The 10,545-nt window shown below is 33.1% G+C and overlaps 1 protein-coding gene across 1 annotated transcript; it reads right to left on the bottom strand.

Moving 5' to 3' along the window:
• Positions 1 to 1,030: 1,030 nt before the first annotated feature.
• Positions 1,031 to 3,165, bottom strand: LOC133798049 (hexose carrier protein HEX6). The gene is made up of 3 exons (XM_062236225.1): positions 2,948 to 3,165; positions 2,384 to 2,706; positions 1,031 to 2,296 (listed from the first exon to the last, which is right to left on the bottom strand). The coding sequence occupies exons 1-3, from the start codon at positions 3,078 to 3,080 to the stop codon at positions 1,229 to 1,231; spliced, it is 1,524 nt and encodes a 507-aa protein (XP_062092209.1). The 5' UTR covers positions 3,081 to 3,165; the 3' UTR covers positions 1,031 to 1,228.
• Between the last annotated feature and the right edge of the window lie 7,380 nt (positions 3,166 to 10,545).

Genomic DNA, 10,545 nt, shown 5'->3' with positions numbered 1-10,545 from the left:
ATCTGAAATGAAGATTCAAATCCTAAAAACTTAAATCTTCATCTTCCTTAACTCTCTCTTTTTCTCCTTCCCTTAGTTTTTTAAGATTAATATTTTATTGTTTTGTTTTAATTAACATTTCAATAATTAGTTAATCACATTTTAGTATTGTTTTAGGTGAATAAATTATTTTATTAATTTTTTTCCAACACAAATTTTATTTAGGCATTAAAGTGCAACAAAACGAACTACATAGGTATTTCTGCCACAAATTTCTCAAAAGCAAATTTTGCCACCAATAAAATACTAGCACGTGTACCGCTTGACACACTTCAACCAACTCCAACGTAGTAGCAAAAGGCCAAAAATGGTGCCAATTCCACATCAAATAACATTCCAATTCAACTGCAATTTCTCCCTTATTTTGGTGATGAGCTACAGTGTCCCATCATATTTGAAGGGACATTGTAGCAACAACAAACATTTTTTACTTTTAATATTAATATTTCTAATAAATGTCAATAATAATAATGGTTATGATTTAATAAAATAATATAATAATGTTGTAAATATTGCTTTGTGAAATTTTTGTTGTGGTAATTGGAATGGAAAAGAAATATGGTGTTAAAATCTCAACACCAAAATTGATTTTATGGTTGGAGTTGCTCTTAACTGTTGAGGGACTAATGTTCTTACTAAATGTGTAACGGTACATATATTTTTGTCGCAAAAAAATTTACATGGGAACTTATGCTCCAAATTTCCCTAAAAATTTGTTTTGATTGATATGCCATTAAAAATATGTTTAGATAGCAAGAATTGTAAAATTTGAAGACTATTGGTACAAATAAACCAATTTTCAATGATTACTTATTGTTAACCCTAATTTAAAATACTTAAAAGAAAAAAAATAACTCTAATTTAGTGAGATAAACTTGTGAAAAATATTTAAGGGAAAAATATTAAATAATAATAATAAATGCAAACCTATGCTACTTTTTTTCAAAAAAAAAATAATAATATTTGGAATAAATTTTATTTGGCACGTATGTTCTGAATAATTCTGAAGTGGCTTTACTTAAAAATTTTGATTTAAAGGCTAAAATTACACAAGAGTAGTGATAAGTGCACACAGTATGCTCCAAAACATTATAATCAGTGACTGTTTTGGTGCAAATTTTCAGGGCACATAATAATAGCAACTATTTTTTTCTTTCTATAAGAATAATAGTAACTATTTGAGATAGTTTCATATCTTAGAATCCTCACTCCGAGGGCCTACAAAACTCTTCCAAAACCAGTGGCTCTTCCAAACTTCATCCATCTTCTCAATTGGTACGTTCTTGGTCTCAGGCAAAAACCAGTGGACAAAACCAGTCATCACCGCCACCCAAGCCCCGAAGAAGAAGAAGATCCCAGCCCTGAAATGGCAAAGCATGGCCAGAAATGTCTGAGCCACGATGAAAGTGAACAGAAAGTTCACCACCACTGTAATGCTCTGACCCGCTGATCTAATCTCCAATGGGAATATCTCACTCGGAACCAACCACCCCAGAGGCCCCCACGACCAACCAAATCCAGCCACGTACACCCCTATCAATACCAGCACCATATACGCAAACCCTTTGCCTTCTACTCCTCCGTGGTCACCGAGCTCCGCCGCTATGACAGCTCCGACCATGATCTGGGCCACAAACATTTGAATTCCTCCCGCCATGAACAGAGCTCTCCGCCCAAACTTGTCGACTATAAGCATGGAGATGAAGGTCGAGCAGGTGCCAACAGCACCGGTCATAACCGCAGACAACAACGAAGCGCTTTCGCCCAATCCGATGGTGCGGAAGAGAACTGGGGCGTAGAACGCAATGACGTTGATTCCGGTCACCTGTTGGAAAAACGGTAAGGCTATCGACATGACCAGTTGAGGTCTGTACTTTCTCTCCACGATTTTTCGAAAAGGGTGTTTGGTGTTTCTCGCTATGATGCTAGCTTTCACGAGATCGTTCATTTCGGCTTCAACGTCGTCCGTGCCTCGCACACGCCGCAGCATGAGCTCGGCTTTGTGTGGATCGATGCTTCGCTGGATTAGGCTGTTGGGGGTGTCAGGGAGGAACACGGCGCCGAGGGTAAGGATTGTGGCTGGGACGGCCGCCATGGCTAGAGAGATACGCCATCCCCAGCCGCCTTTGATCTTTTCAGTCCCATAGTTGATTAGACTGGCCGATAGAGCGCCAATCCCGATACTGAATTGGAAGCCATTATTGAAAGCTCCTCTATATTTTGGTGGTGCCATTTCGGATAGATAAAGAGGAACTGACTGTCGTAAATACAGAAAACAGTTATAAGTACCAAGTTTTGTTTAAATTTAAAAAATTTGGAGTAATAATAAGAATGAGTATTTTACTTGGTTAGCGAAACCAACACCAACTCCAAGCAAGATGCGGCCTAGAATCAGCATGTAGATGTTCACAGCGGCGCCGCCTAAGGCCGAACCGGCGAGAAAGGCGGCGCCACCAATTAGGATGGAAGGCTTGCGGCCAAAGGCTTTGGTGACTGAGGAGGCAAAGAAGGAGGCTATAAGACCAGCTAAGTAGAGTGAGGATGTGAAAGAAGTCAAGAGTTGACTGTCGAATTTGCAGTAGTTGCTTATGTTGGAGTCTTTTTTCATCCTAGTATACACATCTGGGAAGAATTTCTTTAAGAATGGTTCCATTGAAGTCACCCCACCTTCATGCATAATCCATAAATATGTGCTCAATTTCAAATATTGATTGTACTCATAGTGACCAATTAACTAAAGTTAGAAAATTAATTCTATTACAACAATAAAAAATTCCTATTATTTCGTCCATCTAGAACCAAAGTTTTATGATAAATACATCCAAATATATCTATAAATTGGTTGTGAAAACTTAACTACCTCACATATATAATATACTAATCAAGAGTGGTGTAAAAACGAGAGAACCTGAAATTCCAATGTCGTAGCCAAAAATAACACCTCCCATGGCGGCCATCATACAAGAGAGGATGACAAATAGAGTGATTTTGCCGCTGTATTGGCCATCTCCTTGGCTTTCTACTAAAAACCCCACTGCCATAGCTTCTTCTTCTTCTTCTTCTTCTTCTTCCAACAGAAGAAGATAACAGAGTCGAAAGAGAGTACAGTGATGAAGTTTGACTGGTTGCAGATAAAAAGGGAGACTAGTAATAATACAAACAAAAACTATCACAGCAGTCAAGTTTGACTAGTGGAAATAATTGAAATGAATATCTTCGCAAGTGATGGAGAAGAGGGATACGTTTTAGATATTATATAAATAAATATTTCATATAAATTGTTTGAGTACTCCAACCAAAAACCAAAAAAAAATTTTAAAAAAAAAGCATCGTGTTGGACTTTTTTTTTTGGGAGAATATGTGAGTACTTGAAAGTCAACAAGATGCATGCGTATCAAAATCTTCTTATATTATTATTTGTTTTTCCTCGTAAACATTACAATTTGAAGCAGAGTTATTATAGTATTTTTTAACTACTCAACTGAATAATGTGTTACAAAATGATTGGATAAACAAACAAATATATAAATCTGAAACTTCGAGCTATTGATCTACTAATGGACCAGACAACTTATTTGGTGCGAGGATAAGTTAGAGAAGAAGAAGACAATATACATTACTGTTGATTGTTACGAGGAAAATAAATATATAAAAATCATATTTCCACAATAATTGGAGGATCATAGCAAAGGCAGATAAGGGGCCTTCTCGAGTCCCTCAATTCGTTTTCCCGGATTGAGTCCTGTAGTGATTTTTTGTCGTTGGATGAGGTGGTTTATTAGATTGAACGGCAAGATTTGAGTTGAAGCTTAAGTGGGTATAAAATACGAAAATACCCCTAACTTCTTCCCGATAACTGACAATCATTCCTCTTCACTGGTTTGGTTATTATATTCTAAAATAACAAAAGGTTGTAAGAGCCCTAGTAAGCTTCATTCCGTCGCCCGACTCCGAAGAGAAGTTTATGGTTGTCGTCGCCGCTTTGGTTGAAGCTCGGGTATGATCATGATCACCAGCAGTCTCCAAAACCCCATAATCTCCAAGATTAATGATATGATTATGATGATGATGATGAATTATGATAGCCAAAGCTGTCTGCATGAGTAGTAGTAGTAGTATGAGTACTGTAATATAGAATAATGTGCATGCAGAAAGGGTCAAACTGACCACCTGCTGTAGTTGTGGATGAAGAGCAAGATGAGTAGCAGTAGTAGTAGTCCAAGTGCATGGGAACCTGCTGCGTGAGCATCGGTTGTTGTAGCTGATCTCCAACGTTGTTGTTGTTGTTGAGGACAAGGTGGTCTACTGTGAATAATGGTGGTGGTGGTTGATCTTGTTCTAATGAATTGATGTCATTTGGTGATGATGATGATGTTGTTGTTGTCGTATCAATAGTAGCAGTAGTCGAGTGTTGTTGTTGACTAATTTCAACCTTTTCTTTAGTGTTGAGTTCCAAAAATTCTTTATTTCGTTGTCCGTTCTTCCTGGTAGACGGACCGCTATTTGTGACCACCTGAACACAACAGATTTTTAGCACAGATTAAGGAGATATATATCATGTGTATATATAATATAAGTAATTTTTTTCTTTTAACTTTGGCTCTGTTGTGTATGTACATGTGTAGCTTAATTGAACTGTATGCATGCATGAATCTAAATGATGCTTAATTTGCTTGAGTTGTGTATATATATAGGAAATTTTTCGGGTAGTGAAATCACTATTGATGTTATTTTTAGTATTTTCTCTATATTGATAAATTGTAACTCTAGATCTCTACAAATTTTGAGAAAAATTAGAATACCGCATTATATTCGAATTATTAATATTAAAAATTTGTCACCACATTATATTCATTTCTTATACAGCATAAAAAAAATATAACAGTTTCAGTTTTTGTTACGTTATTTTCTTATACATTTGTCTAAGTCAATTATAATAGTTACTTAGTAGCAGTCAAATAGTTACGTGTCCACAATCGTAAATAAGTTCCAACTCTTACCTATATTTACTATAAAACCATCAACTGTACTATTTATTGGACCTAAAATTACCCTTCTATCCCCCACTTACTAAAACAGTGTCAGCTAAAAAATCACAACCGGTTATACCAAGTCATAATACTCAAAAGTCAACATTTTTATACCAATGTAACTTTGACACTTGGCAAATTTCTGGACCCCACATAAAGGACTTAGTCCTGTGAGGGACGCCAGAATCATCCTTTATATATAATGTTGCAAAACAATGTTTAACTACTACAAAATTTCATAAATGATAACATCAATTTTTATTTGTCGGCAATGATCAAACTTAAATTTTAAAACTGTTCCTTTCTCATATTTTGGAAAATGATAAAGGCAATAATTAATAATGTTTCATAGATTAATACTTACATTTGGCGCACCCAGAGCCAGCCTTGGGCTAAGGCGGGCTAGGCTCACGCCTAGGACCCCATTAACCCAATGTCCCATTTTTTAAAATTCTTTTTAAAAATATTATAAATTTTTAGAAAGTTTATACAAAAAATGCCCCTAATTTCTAATTTTTCATAGGACCCAAAACTCTTCAAGGCTGACCCTGAATGTATCTGAGTATAATCTCTCCTCCTGAATTGTTTAATGAGCTTTCTAGATTTCTTGTGGATTTAAGTTATAGGTATTCTGTTTTCTCACCTATAAAATGTGCGAAAGAATAAGGAATTATGGTATATTTATATATATATAAATGTATATAGGTTAAATTTGGCCTTTTGAGGTTGTTATAATATTATCACATATGAAATTAGTAACTTCTTTGTACTTGCATTGGATGTTAAGAATGCCTAAATTATTTTGTTCTCGTTATAATGTTTACATGCTTTAATTTTCATATGAGGTTTTTTAAATTGTTTTAGTTGCAAGCAAGGTTTTTTTTTATGTAGTTTTAGTTTCAAATTAGGTTGCTTAAGTTGCTAAAATTCACATATGTGTTGTTTTTAATTCCTTTAGGCTACATTAAGTTGCATAAGCATAATCAGGTTGCTATAGTTGTTTAACATGCTGTAATATATTAAGTTAATTAAGGTTGCATAACAAGTTGCTTAATGCATTTAAGGTTGTATGAGATTGCATAAAGATGATTAAGTTGTATATTAGGGTTGTTATAGTTGCTTAATATATTGTAATTTGCAAATGAGATTTTTAAGTTGCTTTAGTTGCATAACAAGTTGCTTAACATGCTTTTATTTGTATATGAAATTTTTTATTTTTTTTAGTTGCAAATGAGGTTGCTTAAGTTATTATATGTTGCATAAGAGGTTGCTTAAGTTGTTGTAAGTTGCATATGAGATTTCTTAAAAAGTTGTAGAATGCATCATTGCCTAAATTAGTTGTCGAATGTTGCATGTGTTCTTTTAGTTACTTTAGGTTGCATTGAGTTGCATAATGAGTTTGTTTTACTTAAGTTGTTATAATTTGCATATGAGATTGTTGTATGTTTCATATCAGGTTGCTTGAGTTGTTGTATGTTGCATAATAGGACTTTTCTTAGGTTGCATAATGTGGTTGCTTTCTTATTTTGATAACAAAATTCATAATTAATTTAGTTGCTTATAAGGTTGCTTAGGATGTTGATTGTGCTGCTTTATCATGTTGATTAAGGTTGAATTTGAGGTTGCTTATTCATGAAAATATAGTTGCATGTGTATTACAGTTTGTTTTAGTTGCATAACATCCTATAATTTGACAACCTCTGTTGCAACATCTGCAACTTCTATTACAAGTACAATCTTTGGAACTTGAGGTTGCAATCTCTATTGCAACATCTGTAACCCTTAGAACCTGAGGTGAAACTTGTATTGTGCAACATCTGCAACTTTTGAAATCTGAGATGCAACCTCTGCAATCTTAATTTGTAAATTAGGTTTTTTTAAGTTGTTTTAGTTGCATAATAAGTTGCCTAACATGCTTTAATTTTCATATGAGATTTTTAAAGTTGTTATAGCTGCATCATAAGTTGCTTAACATGCTTTAATTTTCCTATATGGGATTTTTAAAGTTGTTTTAGGTTGCAAATGAAATTATTTTAGTTGGTTTAGTTGCAAATTAGATTTTTTTTTATGTTGCTTTATTTTCAAATTGAAGTACTTAAGTTGCTGAAATTTGAAAATATATATTTTTTTAATGTTGCATTAAGTTGCATAAATATGATTAATTTGTATAATAAGATTTTTATAGTTGCTTAAAAATGCTAAAATTAGCATATGTGTTTTTAAGTTGTTTTGTGTTGCATTAAGTTGCATAGTTTGCATTTTATTGATCTAAAACTTCTTTGAAATGTGTGGTAACAATATTTAATAATAAGTAAAGGTACTTTTTTAACATGATTCTTAAGAAATATCCATCTTCAAGACAGAAACAGTGGAAGTTTTAACATATACGCCATCAAATTTACAATATATAAAATAAATTATGCTCCGTTTTTTTTATTCATGAAGATTTTGTTTATTATTTTGATTAAAAATATGAGTATAGTGCATGTCAATAAGCAATACAGACAAGAAAATATATATATACGTAGGAATTTTTCTATAGGGCTTTATTTTAAGCCCTATCGGTAGAGCTCTCAGTATTTCTCGACCCGTGAACAGTTTTCGGCGCGACTTTTTTTTATGACCGTATATATTGTAGCTATTTAGAGCATCCTGCAAATTTTCAGAAAATTCCGAATAGTTTACAGTACCGAAAACTAGGTTCAAACATGTTGTTTTCCACGCGCATAAAAAAAATTAGTCACGCGTGCAATAACATGTTTGAACCTAGTTTTCAATACTGTAAACTATTCGGAATTTTCTGAAAATTTGCAGAATGCTCTAAATAGTTACAATATACACGGTCATAAAAAAAATCACGTCAAAAACTATTCACGGATTGTAAACACTGAGAGTCCTACCGGTAAGGTTTAAAATGAAAGCCCTATAAAAAAATTCCCCAATATATTTATATATACATATTGAAATAGAAAAATTTAATGACCCGTATAAGTGAATAAATTCAGGGAATAAATTTGTAGTAACTTAATTAATATTGTAAAAATTGGAAAGTAGTATATAGGGAAATTTCCTTTTTTTTTTCCAATACATATATGTGTAGTTTATATATATATATATATATGAGAATTTTTTTTTATAGGGCTCCACTTTAAGCCCTACCGGTAGGGCTTTCAATGTTTACAACCCGTGAACAGTTTTCGGCGCGATTTTTTTTTATGACTGTGTACATTGTAGCTATTTAGAGCATCCTGCAAATTTTCAGAAAATTCCAAATATTTTATAGTACTGAAAACTAGGTTCGAACATGTTGTTGCACGCGTGACTAATTTTTTTTATGCGCGTGGAAAACAACATGTTTGAACCTAGTGACAATTCTTCTATAGGGGCTTCACTTTAACCCTACCGGTAGGGCTCTCAGTGTTTCTCGACCCGTGAACAGTTTTTCGGCGCGACTTTTTTTTTATGACCGTGTATATTGTAGCTATTTAGAGCATCCTGCAAATTTTCAGAAAATTTTGAATAGTTTACTATACTGAAAACTAGGTTCAAACATGTTTTACACGCGCATAAAAATAATTAGTCACGCGTGCAACAACATGTTCGAACCTAGTTTTCGGTACGGTAAACTATTCGGAATTTTCTGAAAATTTGCAGGATGCTCTAAATAGCTACAATATACACGTTCATAAAAAAAATCGCGCCGAAAACTATTTACGGGTTGTAAACACTAAGAGCTCTACCGGTAGGGCTTAAAGTGAAGCCCCTATAGGAGAATTTATATATATATATATATATGGAAGACATGTTATTATGCATGGATGGTTAACGTAAATTACTAAACAAGTTTTTGATAAAGAATGATTATAATGATGATGAAAATAAATAAATAAAATATATTAGTTTTGTTTGGTAAAATTTTTGTTTTTAAATTTTTTAAACACAAAAATATAAATATTATTTTTATTTTTGTTTTTTTATTTTAAAAAAATAAAAACATGTTTGGTAACTATTTTTGTTGTTTGTTCTTAAAAACAAAAAATAATAAATGTGTTTGATGATAACTCTACAAAATAGAGTTATTTTACCACTTTTTATGTGCTAATTGTTGCTTAATTCTTGAGTTTTTAATTGATTTATTAAGTTTTTAAGTAATTTTGAATTTAGTAGTCCTATCATGATTTTATATAATTTTGTGTGTTTTTATAAGTATTTTGTTGTAAAATATTGTAGTTAATTATTTGAATTATTATTGTTAAGTTAGTGGTAAAAAAATGTTGTATTGTTGAACTTAATTGTAAAATATAAATTAAGTTATAATTAATATTTTCAAAGAATTAAATTGATTTATTTTATAATTGAAAATATTTTATCATGACTTAATTTATATTTATTTTGTCGGGAAGTTAGTGCAATTTTGGGTTTTAAAAAGTGAGGAAAAGAATGAAGAAAAGTAGTGTTTTTAAGGAAAAAAGAAATGAAAACTAGCATTTTTGAAATGCCATCTACCCAGCCGAAGGCCCAACGCCAGGCCCATGCCCAGAAGCCACCTAGCCGGCCCACCATTTCCTCCTGATGCACCATTCCGCCTGACCAGCCATGCATCAACTCCAGCTCCTGCCAATTCGCCAGCTGTCAAAGTAGCAAGATGAAGAGACCCTCTTCATATGCATCCCTCACGCCCTTGTTCAAAGTGCCAGCCGTGGCCCAATTAGCCAGCAGGTGCCCAAGCCTTCAGCAAAGCTCCTTCTAGCTGCCAGGCCCATTCTTCCAACAATCTGCCCCAGCCGAGCTTCACCCCAGCAGCTCTCTGCCTGCACCAACAATTCGGCCCAAAACAGTCACAAAAAGACAACCACAATCTTTTACCCAACCAAAGACCACAGCCACAAAAAGACCTAAAACTCACATTTTTATTCCCAATATTTTTCACTCAAATATCAATTCACTCTTCTCTATTTTTCTTACCTAAATAAACATTCCTAATTCATTTTTTTACCCTAGCTTTTCACTAATAATTTACCCAACCAAACATTTCATCTTTCCAATACTCTTACACTTACTCTATTTATCCTACCACTTCCCAATACAATTAAATTAATCAATTTATTTATTTTAATTTGATTAATTTAATCTTCATATTTTGCCTATAAATAGAGTCTTGTAAGACCTTTTGGGAGAGTTATTCTTCATCTTTTCAACCTCTTCTACACTTGATATTTTTCTCTCATCTTTTTCACTATTACTTGTCTTTTATTTTTCTAAAACAAAATCTCATCAAATATTTGGAACTAGGTTAGAATATTCTTGCTTTGTTTGAAATAGTTTCTTTTGATGTTAGTCAACTCCCATGGGTTCGACCTCGTACTTACATGAACATTATATTCTGAAACGATTCGTGCACTTGCGAGTTTAAATATTAAAACACTCTCTTTTGGGATCAACATTTGATCATTTTATTTTTATTTTTTGATTAAAA

The sequence above is a fragment of the Humulus lupulus genome, chromosome 8 (assembly GCF_963169125.1).
Source record: "Humulus lupulus chromosome 8, drHumLupu1.1, whole genome shotgun sequence".
NCBI lineage: Eukaryota > Viridiplantae > Streptophyta > Magnoliopsida > Rosales > Cannabaceae > Humulus > Humulus lupulus.
This window is presented reverse-complemented; position numbering and strand designations above follow the sequence as displayed.

Bases quoted from the DNA above. Each gene is read 5' to 3' on its own strand.
- LOC133798049 (XM_062236225.1), bottom strand. From the start codon at position 3,080: ATGGCAGTGGGGTTTTTAGTAGAAAGCCAAGGAGATGGCCAATACAGC. The intron at 2,707-2,947 runs GTTCTCTCGTTT...TTATGCATGAAG, and splicing joins CTACGACATTGGAATTTCAG to GTGGGGTGACTTCAATGGAA. The intron at 2,297-2,383 runs GTAAAATACTCA...TATTTACGACAG, and splicing joins GTGTTGGTTTCGCTAACCAA to TCAGTTCCTCTTTATCTATC.